Source organism: Tribolium castaneum, chromosome 1 (genome assembly GCF_031307605.1).
Source record: "Tribolium castaneum strain GA2 chromosome 1, icTriCast1.1, whole genome shotgun sequence".
In the NCBI taxonomy this organism is placed as follows: Eukaryota; Metazoa; Arthropoda; class Insecta; order Coleoptera; family Tenebrionidae; genus Tribolium; species Tribolium castaneum.
In genome coordinates this window covers 11,071,468-11,086,498 of record NC_087394.1, presented here as the reverse complement: position 1 = coordinate 11,086,498, position 15,031 = coordinate 11,071,468, and the positions used below count along the sequence as shown (strand labels likewise).

General features: G+C 31.9%; 1 protein-coding gene across 5 annotated transcripts in view; it reads right to left on the bottom strand.

Moving 5' to 3' along the window:
• ftz-f1 (ftz transcription factor 1) overlaps window positions 1–15,031 on the bottom strand; it is a 106,914-nt gene that overhangs the window by 46,711 nt on the left and 45,172 nt on the right. For 2 of the 5 annotated variants that reach the window (XM_008193153.3, XM_015978478.2), the window contains exon 2: window positions 6,281–6,601. In XM_008193153.3, the coding sequence (XP_008191375.1) occupies window positions 6,281–6,601 (321 nt within the window). Of the gene's footprint in view, window positions 1–6,280; window positions 7,313–15,031 lie in introns of those variants that run through there. The other 3 variants (XM_015978477.2, XM_008193151.3, XM_008193152.3) reach the window with 3 other exon arrangements.

The window sequence follows — 15,031 nt, the reverse complement described above, 5'->3', positions numbered from 1 at the left end:
AAAAAACTAGAAAAGTTGTATATGTCTGGGTAGCTGTATAGGCTCCTTCAAGGTGAGCAAGAAAGTTGAAATACCTATACTATTCACAGATAAATTATATTTAGGTACTTGAATTAATTCATTTTTTATGGAATTTATTACGCGGCATAATATTTGCAATGATCTAGAACCATTATAATAAAGTCCGTATTTCTTGTGTGTAATATTTCAAAAGAACGAAGGGAATCGTGGGTTACGACATAATCGAATGCCATTTAAATGTAAAATAATAATTAAAATGCGCTCTTCATGAAGTCTTTTAAATCTAATTGAAGTGACATTTGGAATAAAATGCGTGATCTAGTTTGCCCACTGTTGCAATCTTCGCAGCACAAAGCGATCGTAAATCGGCAAAGTTTTCGTTGATTGTTCTAATTGTGGCCAGTTTAACTTTCTATCCCTCACACTCGATGACATTTATTTTCATCGTTTTGATTCTCCGAGTAACCCACGTAACGAAGCTGGTTGCAAAATCCCTGAAAATGCCATGTCTTGTCACGGACTGAATACGGTATATCCGACCAACTAGCCAATGCTTTTTACCAAAACGAACCCACCTTAAAAGCGAATTCGCTGGAATCTGTCCGGATAAAGAGCAAACTAATCTCATAGTACGGTAAAGCACACGGCATATGAAAGTGAAAGGAGGTTGGATCGGCTTGGTTTAGTTTTCGAGCACAATTTTAGGTTTCGCGACCATTTCTGCCCAACACGTGCTGAAGAGCGCCGCCACAAACGCGATTATTTTATTACACAGAGGCCCCACAATCTCGCTAAGCTCCTGCTTTGGTCTTCCGAGCCGAAAAGTCGGCGAGCAGATGGCGTCTGGCTGATAGCAATCGCGTTACGTAAGTTTTGCGTCTAATGAAGCGGACTTTAAACAACAGCAGTTAGGCATATAATGCCTCCAAGGAAGGAGATATAAATTCTCCCAGTGAATGTACTGAAAATCGATAACTGATAGATATATTTATAGTAGACTGTCACATACAACTACTGCACAGGTAATACACGTTCGATTCTATTTGCACATACACATTTGAATAACACTGCTACCATACATATCGGGTGCGATAAACTGGATTAGAATTGCTATTCAATTTTACAATTGAGGCGTTTAATTTCAAAACCGGATAACTGATCGCAGAAAGCGCGCTTTTGTCCAAAACCGTTCACATCCCTTCGGAACAAAACGAGGGCAGATTTCGGGCATCTCGCAACATTGTTTAAAAAAATGAGTCAACCAAAAAAAAAATTTTTTATATTTTCAAGTTATTAAAGAAATAACTACTTTTCTGTTGTGTAAACTTTTTCAATTATTTAAGAAGTTTATCCCAATCTCTTGTATTATAAAACATGTTAAAAAACTAACTCGTATTTCAACTATTATTAAAATTAATTTTTAGTTTGGAACTTCACATTCCACACAAATTTATTTTCTGAAAGATCACTTCAGACAGATCAAACTTTCAATTCTGCGTCTAAAGGCAGGACTACGGATATTTAAAGGCTAGGATATGAAACGACGTACAAATAAAACGTTCCCGTCCTCGATAGTTCCGTTGATGTCACCAGAGAGCGCACTTGTTCCATTACCGTCCAAGTTTTCAGAGCAATGAATTTGAAAAAATCGTTATATTTGCGTAACGGTTTGCACATAATAAGCAAAAAATACAGGCAGATAGAGCATTAAATTCTCCATAGTAAGACATAAACAAGATGCAAAAAAATTATCGTAAAGTATATTTAAAAAAATTTCAAACTTTCACCAATTTAAACTATACCCCATATTTTTCAAAACGCTGCGAATACGGTTACAGATGCAAGAAAAATGTTAGGATGAAAGTTGAAGAGATTTTAATTTCCTACAAAAAAGTCAGCGAGTCCATATACCTATCTTCAACCATTTAGGCCCCAAAGTCGTTCAAGCGACCGATTAACTTTATTTTGCCGGTGGTCAAGTATTGGAAATTGAATTTATACTTAAACCGTTGAAGATAGAACTATGGTATCGCGGACTTTTTTGTAGAAAATTTAATTCTCTACAACTTTGTTCCATACACTTTCTTTGCATCTTCAACCGGATTCGCAGTGTTCGCAAAAACATAAGGCGGAACGTAAATTGATAATTCTATGCGCACCATGGCATATTTTTAAAAACGCTGGAAATACGGTTGAAGATACAACAAAAGTTTAAAGAACAAAATTGTAGAGAATTAAACTTCCTACAAAAAAGTCCGCGACACCATATTTCTATCTTCTACAGTTTAGTTATAAATTAACTTTAAGTTAGTTGACAACCGGTAAAATGAAGCAAACTCGTCGCTTGAGCGTCTTTGAACGTCTTTAGGGCCTAAACCATTGATAATAGAGATATTGTCTCGCGGACTTTTTTAAAGGAAAATTAATTCTCTACAAATTTCTTCTTAACGTTTTTTTTGTATCTTACACCGTATTCGCAGCGTTTTGAAAAACAAGAGACAAAGCGCAAATTTTGAATACTTTTATTCTCAGAGCTCACATTTTTTCCAAGTAATTAGTGGAGTTTAAATTAATTTTTTATTATTTTTTATTTGTTATTTTTTTTTGGGTTCAGAAAATTCTACAATTTTGTATCACGTTTCGTCTCCTAACTTATAGTCCTCCGTAGCCAGGACAAAGTAAAAATTTCTTGAACAGTGTTATTAACAATGCCAAAAAATCACTGCAGTTTTCTAGAACATCCTTGTTAAAACACATAATTAGTCTTCTTCTAATGACAAAGCTGTAAACTCTGTCTGTTTACTTGACGTCCTCCCGATTTTAATTGAAACTTGATATTTGGAAAACAGGAGAAGTGACCACTGAACAAATGAATATAATTCCATATTTTAATGAATCAACAGGTGGTTCCACTCCAAACACGTAGTTGTAATATAAAAAAATATATAAATAGCAAACAATAATCCAAACTTTTATCACTGTGTGAATAATTTGCGAACCAAAACAACAACGCGTGGAAAAAATAAATGGTGTATTAGAGCAACAATTTGTGCAAAGCTCGATTTTAGATTGTTGGCTTATTACATGACGTACATGTGATTCTTGCTCAACTTCGATTGAACACAGCTCGCCTAATAATAATTGTAAGTGATAGGTTGTTGAAATAACTGCTATGGTATTTCGTGTCGTGCATTTGCTATTTGTTACAATATGTATTCTTACGAAAAGGCAGATGTTCAATAATTCCGTTACTAAAACTGGTACGCTCCGGTAATTTAGGAGAAATAAATCCACACAGGAGCGTTTGCAAATTTATTTATCGACACCGAAAGCCAATAAATGTAGAATTTTTCGCGACTTATGAATAAGCAATGAAGAAATTCCAGCCGGCGAATAGTATTTTAATTATTATTCAATAAACAGCCTTTCTAAAGCGACGAGCAGCCATGTCCTTATACATTTTCGCGCAAGTCCTTGATAGCGATGTAAGTGGCGAATTTGGGTCACAGCGACCAGAATTAGGGTCTCATACTTTAAAAAAATGCAAGAAATAAATTATAGGACCGGTCACGGTACAGTCACGTTTTTTACATAAAACACCCTATAATATTGCACTTTCAGACGCAGTTTTTAATACTTGAAATTTTTAGTTATAAAAAAAATTATTTTAAAATTGAGAACACTAGAAAAGTAAGGTTTCTACTACTTCAAAAATTAGTGTTCTAGTTGTACAGTGCTTTGCAATCAAGAAAATCAATAAATGAAGAAGTTAACTAAAAGTTGAATAACTTTAAAAAATTTACATGTATAGTTTTTGCTCCTTAGAGATTATTTTTTAAACTGTCTTTCCAAGTAAAGTATAAAGTGTTTTTTAAAGTTAATTAATAAAATGCTACTGGACTTTATATGTTAATTTTAGCAACAATGAACAATTCAATGGGCATTGTTTTTACTACAGTAATTCCACATCGATAATTTATTGGAGTTTGTACTGAGATTTAAAAAATTTGAATAAAATTTGAGTTATTTTAACGAAGTAAATAAAAAATTAGGGCCTAAGTGATAACATTATTACTCGAATTATTTGAAAAAATTCACTTTTCAGATAGATACTGTAATAATAATTGATGTTTAATGCTAAATACCTGAAAGTTGTTTAAGTTGTCGTTTTCAGCTAAATTATTTTTTTTACAGCCAGAAACGTCCGAAATCTTGTGATATTTTTCACTAAAATGGTGCTCAAATCGTCGAAGTGATAATTTAATCCTCGTTTTCGACCAGTCTAGATTGATTTTAGCTTTTTTCAGTGAATTATTCTGTTGTTTTTAGACAAAGAAGCAGTAAAATGTTAATGTTTTACACAAATAAAGTTTTTAAGTCATCCAATTTAACTCTCTCACCTTTTCCTTTTAAGGTGATTCAATTAATTTTTTGATGAACCTGATGAATTAAATAAAAAGCGTTTTCGTTATTAAATCAAAACTGACCAAGAAAGGTTTAAATAAAAAACGACAGTACTATACTAAAAGTTAGGTCCAGAAAGGGAAAAGAAAAAGTACATTTCCTAAGTATAAATCGTAAATGCTAGGTTAAAAATAGTAAACGCTGGATAAAAATAATAATTGTTAGAAAAAAATTACAAAAGCTATGTAAAAACAATAAGGACTACTAAAGGTAAGAAAAAATGTATCAAGAGAAGCAACTACACTAAAAAAAAATACGCTACTGGATTTGTCGATTCCGTCTATGAAAAATAATTCAAAAACGTCAAAAACTGTGTTTAATAATTTAGTCCAGCATTTCATTTAGCGTGCCAAGTGGTTGTTAAATACCTAGGTCGGTAGGTAAACGATTTTATAAGTAGTATTATTTTTTTAGCAAATCTTGTTTAAAAGTACATTACTATGTAGCATTAAGATTGTTTTAACTAGCATTTATAATATTTAGGCTAGTAAATAATAATTTATTAGATAGCATTTACTTACTTAAAAAAATACTGTAATTTACTTAAAAGTTTATTTAGTGTCCGTCAAAAAAATCAAAAAAATGTAGGGTGAAAAAAAAACATAAGTTTGTTTTGTAACTCATTTTTTAAACACCTTGTTATAACTACGAATTATTGCATTCCTAGCATGAATAAAAATATTACCTTTAGTTTTAGTCACTCAGAGAGCCGTATCTATGAATTTCGTACAAACTTATCTAAATATTTTAACATTTAGTAATCAATTTTACCAAATTACAATTATGTGAAAATAAGGACTACTAAAGTTAAGAAAAAAATGTATCAAGAGAGGCAACTACACTAAAAAATACGCTACTGGATTTGTCAATTCCGTCTCTTTGAAAATTACTTTAGGATTTAATTCGAATCTTCACGTCAAAAAACAGTTTTTAGTAATCTAGTCTAGCATTTCACTTAGCGTGGCAAGTGGTTGTTAAATACATAGGTGGGTAGGTAAGAATACGCTTTTATAAGTATTATTTAAAAATGCATTACCACTTAGCATTAAGATTGTTTTAACTAGCATTTACAATATTTTGGCTAGTAAATAATAATTTAGTAAAAAGCATTTATTTACTTAAAAATATACTGTAATTTACTTAACAGTTTATTTAGTGTCCGTCAAAAAAATCAAAAAATATAAGGTGAAAAAAAATTTTTGTTTTGTAGCTCATGTCTTAAACACCTTGTTATACCGACGAATTATTGCATTCCTAGCATGAATAAAAATATTACCTTTAGTTTTAGTCATATCTATGAATTTCGTACAACTTATCTAAATATTTTAACATTTAGTAATCAATTTTACCAACTCGTAAAGTAATTATCTCGAATTTAGCATCCAACACAACATAAATAATGTATAAGAAAAAAGAGATTATTTAATATACACCTGATTTCCTCCAATTTCCCTTGATGTAGTCACGATTTGATCTGATTTCCTCTGCCGTTAACCCCTCGATATTTTGATAATTTAATTGTCGATAATGTTAACGTATTTGGTCGAACATTTGTTTATAAAATATGTCAAAAAATACGTAAATTTTTGTGGCTGAATAAATAGTATTTAGCAACAAATTTTACATGTGTTGTCAAACCGAACCGGTTTATGTGCAATCCAGTTTTAATTTTGAGTCTAAACATTGTGTTGCAAGTTTTCGGCCTATTTGTCATAATTTAGCTCATGTAAACGGCATGTACCGCCTTGTTGAATTTCGCTTATGCGCACATGTCCGGCACGTGTTGTCCACTTACCTTCAAGTTTCATCCCGACTTCTAAGCACTTTTGAAACCGGCAGTAGGGACACCTTTTCCTTTGCGTTTTGTCTATGTGACAACTTCTTTCCGCCACGCACGTGTAAACTTTCTTATTTTGAACAGTTCGTTTGAAAAATCCCTTGCAAGATTCACACGTGAGGAGGCCGTAGTGGTACCCGGAGACCTTATCCCCGCAGACCGGACAGAGCTCCTCGATGCCGTCCTTCGTGTCTGGGAGGTCGCCGGCTGTGAGCGACGTCGCCGGCCCGGAAATCTGGTAGCTGGCGCCCATGTCGACGCCGGAGATGGCGCTGGCCCCTGAAGAAAAGATATAAGAGGCGTCTAGGTTATTCATGTTCTGGGACATCATCATGGGGGGCTGGTGGTGCGGCAGCCCCATGGACTGCTGGCAGCTGCTGTAGGCCACCGGGGGCGAGCCGTACTGGGGCATGGGGCTGGAGGCCTGGGCGGGCGAGTCCCCCGAGTTGGCGTTGAACGGGGACATGTTCAGAGATAACAACGTCGAGTGGTTCTCCATGTCCAGTAACATTTCACAAACAGTACAACGGGGTAAGGACTGGTCGGAGGGACGAGCGTTCGGTTAGGTCACCACGAAGGAGAAGTAGTTTAAGGGCATGGTGGAGCATCAGCAAGCACACTGCACAGCACAGTAATCCGGTGGAGCAGGCACACAACACACACGCACCAGTGGAACAACGGCACCTCCGTCTCGACGGACTTCAGTGAGCAAACTGACCAGCGCGGACCGTCCAAGAGCGCCTCAACTGCGAATCCCCTTCCGAGAGACGTGTTGGCAGCACGGGGTTACAATGGAAAATGATTAGGAGCCCATGTAATAAGTGAAAGTGACTCGGGACCGGTGACCCACTTTCCCATGAACCAGGTCTATGTTAGTGCTGTTGTGAAGTCATACATACACACACACACACACTTACAACATCGCACACACCGACCAGAGGTGGGGGAACGGCCGTGGGGGTACTGGAGGGGATGGCCCACTGACCCACTTAGGGCCGACGCATCATGTGCTCGCGAAGCGCACGACGGGATTTTAGGGACTTTTCCCGGACAGAACAGCCCTCCACTACCTGCCGCAAGCTGCTCCACATTCGGGACGGCCGCACGCGACCCAACACGTTTCAGGGTTAATTTATTCCAGGGGAAGGGATTCAATCGATTGATGACGGATTGTTTTGGTTTGAAGACGAAACAAAACAAGAGATGCTACTGATGGGCGGAATAACAAAACCAAAACCATTCACAGATAGTGAAATTTTTAAAATCGCTAGTTGTACAAAAAAGCTGGATAATAACGAACACCTGTAGATGCTGCAGGAATACTTTTGTTTTGATTTTCGAGACGAACCAATCGCAGTGCTGGTGGGCAGGAAAACACGATCAACTTAGAAAAAAACACCTGTGGAAGTAGCAGGAATAATTATTACCTATACTCATTGCGTAATTCCACAGAAGCTGTTCTGCATGTGTGGTGGTGATAAGCAGCCTCGATATAGATAAACGTAATTACTAACGTCCAATTATGGCGTTTTACTTGTTCATAATATAATGCAGTGAGTGTTTGCAAAAACGTTATTTCATTGGGTGTTTGGATAAAGGGGATATAAATGAAGCAAGTACGAAAATACCTACTATACTTTTACAAAATATATTGAATTAAAAGCAAGGGTTAATATTACAAAAAAAGCAAGAACTCACAGAACCAAAAGCTGTACAGACGATTTGTTATCAATTATTAGACTCATACAGCTAAAGTATGGAGCTAAGCGTTTTGTGCCTATACTATGTGCTTTACAAAAAAAAACTATTATGATGTTCAAGTACTCTAAAAATGTGATCATTCCTCAAGAATAAATTTTTTCGAAATTCCTTTTAGTTTTCGAGTTATTACAATTTTTTTTGAAATGGCATCACACCACGGCGATTTTTTTGGTAAAAGATCATGCTCTAGGAATTACTTCTAATTCAATCATATTGTATTTAAACCATTGGTTCTCTGAAAATAAATTATTAAAGTTGCGTTCCGAGCTCCTTATGAAGTTTTTTCGAACTTGGCCGAAGTGATTGTATCCATGGATGTTCATATTTGCGAAAAATTTTACGAATCAAATTACTCGAATAAAAACATCCATGGATACCACCGCTTTTGTTAAATTCGGAAAACCCTCGTAATGAGCTTGGAATGTAACTTTAATAATTTATTTCAAAGAAATCACTGGTTCAAAAACAAAATTATTGAATTAAAAGTAATTTTTGAAGCATATTCTTTTACCAGAAAAATCACCGTAATTTGCCATTCAATAATTCGAAAACTAAAAGAAATTTTAAATAAATGATCACATTTTTGAAATAGTTGATATACTAATTAGTTTTTTTGTAAGGAACATAGTTGAGGCATAAAACACTTGGTTCCATACTTTTGCCTAACGCTGTATGTTTAATTTTATTACTGTATTTTTTTAACAAAATTCGTTCGTTGAAATAACAGCCCTCTCTTTTTTTAAATTGTCGAATTTGCCTTTATTGTGCTTTGCACACCTTGTGTATTGTTATTTTTATCTTTTATGGAAATTATGTACTTATTTTCTATTCGTTTTTCCAAATAGATGACAGGAATGAATAGTCTATTCATTGATTTCGTTTAATAATATTGTCTGTTTATTAAAATAATTGTCAAAGTATTCTTATGTTGGTTATTTGCCGAGTGATGATTATCAGTAATGGCGTATTTTAGGTCAATTGCTGCCCCTGCCTGTAACATTTCTTAAAAAAAATTACTGTTGGTTAATTCAAAATATATGGAAGAATTTACAAATCGTGTAAAGGGACAATTTTTTTGACTTTTTTTGTCGTATTTTAAAAATTCGTAGCACTTAACCCCTTCAAAATTTTAAATGGTACCAACTCTCTTGTGGCACCTCAAGTGAACTGCTATACTGCTTGAAAAATATTAAGAATATTAGTGTTGCTCTACAACAATTAAAGAGGTCTATTTTAACATTAAACAAATTTTATAAATCAAGCACTGAAAACTGATAAAAACAAATCAATAAATACATATCTACTTATAGCATCATTCTTCTTATAAGGTGATTTTCTCTAAAATTTCAGTAATTGTCTTAAAAAAAATCCATCAGTTTATTTGAATGAAACAACAAACTCATCAGTTTTAGCACAAGTTCTCTATACAAACACAAGATAGTTTTGAAAATTAATAAAAAAAAAACGAAAAAGTTTTATATTATATAGTGTCATCAAAACATTTTTAGATATCTTCTCTGTTTTCTAAGACATCTAATACAAAATCACCCTGCATTTATTTAAAAAGTTTTCGTTTTTCAAAAAACGTATCCATTTTACACTTGTTTGTATAATATTACGTTGTCGCTGACTTTTTTCAAAGACATTTATCTGTATTGCGTACTACTCAGGCTTTTTCTACCATTACTTATTGTGAATTTTTTATAAACTCTAAAAAAACATTTAAGTAATAAAACACTCAAGAACTTAAGGAGTATCAAAATACCACAAAACTAAAAATTTGATCCAATGATTTAAAAAATTTGTAGCCCGTCTACTCGTATATATTATCTATTTTTTTATCGAAATAAAGATATTTTTGCCGCTGCTAAAACTCTGCTGCCCCAGACTGTAGCCCCTTTTAGCCCACTGATTATCACTTTGGCAACGTAAAATAAATAAATTACCGTTTTCAGTTTAATAGTACTTGGGTGTTATTAACGGCTTTAGTTATTGTCTTTTGAAATAAAATTTTCTTAAGCAACTTTACAGACATTTAATAAAACCAAAAACTTGTTTTTTTCTATACAGGTGTTCCAAAACTGAAAGTTTTAGCGTGGTACAGTCTGGTCTTTATGAAAATTTTGACAGTGACTTTTACAGTGATTATTTTACAAAATAAATGGACTTTACATATTGTAAAAAAGGATACTAATAAACACCCACTTAGGTACTAAGGCTAAATACCTATCTGATATAGTAGTAGACAAAAAAAAATTATTGCCGTGAAGATGCGATTAAGTCCATACCTAAAGAGACCTAACTATTATTATTTTTGCCCAGCGTTTACTATTTTTACCTAGCATTTATATTATTTTAACCAAACTTAGGAAGTGTTTAATGAAAAATCTAGCGTTTTAGTTTTTCCTAACGAAAAACAAGGGTTAATATTAAGTACAGTAAAATATTGCTATATCCCTTCGTATTACTTATTAGACTCATGATTAGTTCTATTATAGTGATTTTTAATTTTTTCACCCAAAATTCGTTAGTCGAACTCGCAACCCTCTCTCTAATATTTTTTCTCTTTATTCTGCTTTGCAAAGCTTTCTTACTAGTATTTTTTCTATTATAGAAATTAATTAATTCCTTTCTGCTTTTCCTATTAGATAACAGGATCGAACACTTCACTCGTTGAATTTTTTTCATAACACATATTATAAAAAAAGAATATTGAAAGAAAGCTGTAGCCGACACCTCAATATACATATTTCCTCGAAAAGGTTCTAGATTAAATAACACGTGCGTTTTATTTTTCCAAAGAACACCAGTGTGTCCGTTCTGGTTATTACCGATTTCAGAATAGTAAAACAATTTTGTATTTCTGAATTATATTGTAACTTGTGAGATTGTTAGATGTAACCGCAAATATTAAAACACCAACCACTTAATACTTGATTAATCGAATCAAAATTGTATTGAATATTGTACTTAATATATCAAAATTCTCATCAAGACAATACTTGGAACAAAACAATCGTGGATTAATTTTGTAATTTCCCAACAATTCGGTATCAATAAGTTAATAAGTCTATTTAAATTTAATTAAAATAGACGTAATATTTGTACACATTTTATAATAGCTTTCAATTTTAGTGACCTTTTATTTCAAATTTTAGCCAAACAAAATAACACAACCACACTTAATTCAAAAATGTTGTGCAACCAAATTTTTACGAACATTTCTTATAAAATTAATAGCTCAGATGAATTATTAATTTAATTTTAGTCTCAAACACTCGCCATTGTCAATTGATGTGAATTATTATCCATTACCTAATACTGACGAAAATCTCTTTGGAAAAAAATGAATACGACGGTAAACTAAAGTACTAAACCATCTACCTCCATAAACCAAAATGTGAACGTTTAGCAACTTTGTCAATTATGAAACAGCTAACCGCTTAGAAACTTTTCGAGATGATTTCTACATGCCCGGAATAATAAAAACCACGAATAAATATATAAATACGCAACGTCAGTTCCGTTTCAGTTGAACGTTTAAATTATAACAGAAAATTGTTTCCAAACATATTATGATGAAAACCAGAAGGTCCTTTGGTGAAAACATTCGATAAGGATCAAATTATGTTGTCAAATATTTCTCACAATTGATTTAGCAACAACGTGTGCATTATCAAAAACAATTTTATTTATTTCGAAACATGTTTTTAAATGAGACTGTCTTTTTTGTCAGGAAAGAAAAATTCGTTGCACACGTGTCACGACGCGGAAGTCATTCTTCGCATGGAGCGACTTTGATCGATGCGTTTTATTGGTAATAAAATCACAAGTTTCAAGGATCAAACATTTTCGAAAATCACTGCATCTGCAATGCTGTAAAATTTCCTACCTGACGCCAAAGGTGTCGAATAGAATTTATTACGACAATAAACTAACAGGACCCCTTTTTTGTTACAACTTTAATTGGCGCAGTAAAACGGCCCGATTTCAAGTTTCAAATTTCATTTACCCCAGTAGCTTATTGCAGGCAATAAAATTTTAAACAACTTTCGGGTTCCGTTTCAAACTTGCAATAAATAATCGAAAGTTTGCATCAGTCGACCACAATTTCTTAAAATATCGATAGCTTGATGCATAAAACATGAGCATCGGTAAATAACGTTTCTTCATTCTTTAGTATGCGAAAATCTAATTTTAAAAATGCAAAGGCAACATCCATAAATTGCACGCAATTTCCAGCAAACAAGTTGTAAAATAAATAAACTTCCAACAGCTTAAACACATACATACAAGATAAAACTGTTGGCGGAGCTTTTATTTGTTATGTTTGGATGTAATTCCATGTGTCCGCCCGGGAAGTAGGTGACCTAATTCGCAAAACGAGCGCTTTGACCTATTTCCACCACCGTCCAAAAGAACAATGACAAGGAGGCTGCATCCGTGTCAGTAGGTGAGTGGGATTTGTTATCATTACAACCAAATTACTACCATAAAAATAAAACTTTAGCAACGCCAAGTTGTGAATCATACTGAGTGAGTCTCTGCATATTCTCCTTATGGAGATTACTTTGTACAATTCGAATGAAATATCTCCGATCTCTGTTAGATTTTTTCACTATTCTTTCTTTTTTAATTGAAAACTTTAAACCTATACCATGTTTGGTACATATTTTTTTCATTTAATTTGCAAACATAGGTTGTTTCAACATACCGTTTGCAAAATTAGATTACATTATAATTTTAACAATCTTACTATTAGTCAGGACATAAAAAATGTACTTTGGACTAAATAAAATTTTACAAGCGGCTCAAACGCCATCATTCTAATAATAATTACTTTAGCTAGTTAATTTTAATTATTTATTTGATAAAAAAAGTGACAACAAACTAAAATCTAAGCTTTCGAATTGTTTCAGTTTTTTTCTGTATGAAGTAAAATAGCTAGTCATGTGCTCCCTTATTGAAATAATTTATTAAAATATCAAAAAAATGCGATATTCCTTAATTTATTACCAAATTTTTTTTTTGATTTTTCATGCGTAATAATAACGCCATCGGCATCGTTTTTAATAAATGTCCAATTTTTGGCCATTTCGACAAATATTTTAATTGTAAAAAAAGGAATATTTTTTTAGTTAAAAGTAGGTATTTTTTGCAAAACAACTGGATATTTCTTCAGTTTAATAAAAGAAAAACCATCAGTCTTTTTGTTTTTTCCTTTAATAAATCATAAAATTTTAGAGATTTTAAAAAAATGTTTGGAAGTTGTTCATAATGTCTAGAGTGTCTGCTAAAAGTATCTTTCATTGTATCTCAAAAATCGTAGCACAGAATTGATTTCAGCGTTTTCTGTTAAGTACTGAATGCTTTTCTGTATACAGAGTGATTGAAAATAAAAAATAACTTACAGGGTGATTCAAAAGTGCCGTACAGTCTCACGGGTGCTGATAAGGGATATCAAACTGAATTAAAAATTCCTATGACAAAAAATTTATTGAGCCCTTTTTTCCAGGAGATATATCTCTTCAAAGTTAATTTTTCATGTTAAATTTTATATTTTTTAAATATAAACTTAAATATAATTTAAATTTTTTAATTTCAATTAAAATTATATTATAATTTAATATTTTATTAAATTATTATTATAATAATTAATAATTTAATAATATTTTATGAAAATTATAATTTAATTTTTTTATTTTAAATTTAAATATAAAATAAATTTTTTGACTTTAGTTAGCGGAAACGACAGCTTTTGCAATATTAAACAAATACCTGTTGAAAAAATCTTGACGTACAAAACAATTAAAAACTTCCAAATTCGACAATACATGAAACTAGGCATAATAAGAAACAAAAGAGCAACAATTGATAACGTTGCTAAGAAAAATAAATAAAAAAATAAAATATAAAAATTTAGTTGGCTGAAAAAATCTGACTTCATTTTTTATCACTTTTGAATCACCTTGTATGTGTATGTGATTTTTTTCGGAATTTTTCTACCCTTACATACAATTAATTAAAATTAATTAATTAAAAATAGTAACATTAATAAAAATAAAAATGTGAAATGCTTTCGAGCAAAAAATTCTTTTAAAATTTTGTTAACGTTTATTTGAATTTTTAATTTTTACTTAATTGAATATTATTTGGAGTTACCAACATTTTTCTATGCATTTGTATGACAAAACAACATTTAAGCATCATTTGTTCTCAGAAGACACAAGTAATTAATGAATTAATTAATAATTAATTAATTTTGATTAGGAAGAATTGTAGAAGAAATCTGAAAAAAATCACAGGCATAAACAAAAAATTCAGTACGATTATTAGTTTTTGAGATATAGTAAAAATTAACTTCTAGTGGACTCACCCTGTATATTTCTGAACGGTGCGAGAAAAGTATTCCACAATTATGTTCATTGAATAACATTTTGGATATTGTATTTAAAATAAAAAAAATATTTGTTAAATACAATGTGTTTTTAAATGATTCTCATCCAGTTAACTTTGAAATTGGTTTACATGTCTCTGTCAATAAATGTCAAAACTGTCAGTTGTGAAATTTACAAATTGTCAATCAATTAATTTTAAAAATTTCTTTAAAGTTAAAATGCAACTAAATTGTTACTGTGGGAAATTACTGCGGGAATTTTGTTTTTTTTTTTTTCATTGACATAAAAATTTATGTTTTCACTTTTTTTTCAAAACTTAATGTTTTTAAAAATTAAATGTTTACATTAATAAAAGGCATTTTGACATGTTCGAGCAGATTTGCCACAACATAATGAAACTATTCTATGATCTGACTTGCCACTGTATCCCACAAGCGTTTCAAGAATAATTGTAACAATGATTTTTGCTCCCCGAATAACTATTTTTATTTCATCGTTAGAAATTTAAATAAATTATTCTTCTCACATCAATTAAAACTAGTATTACATT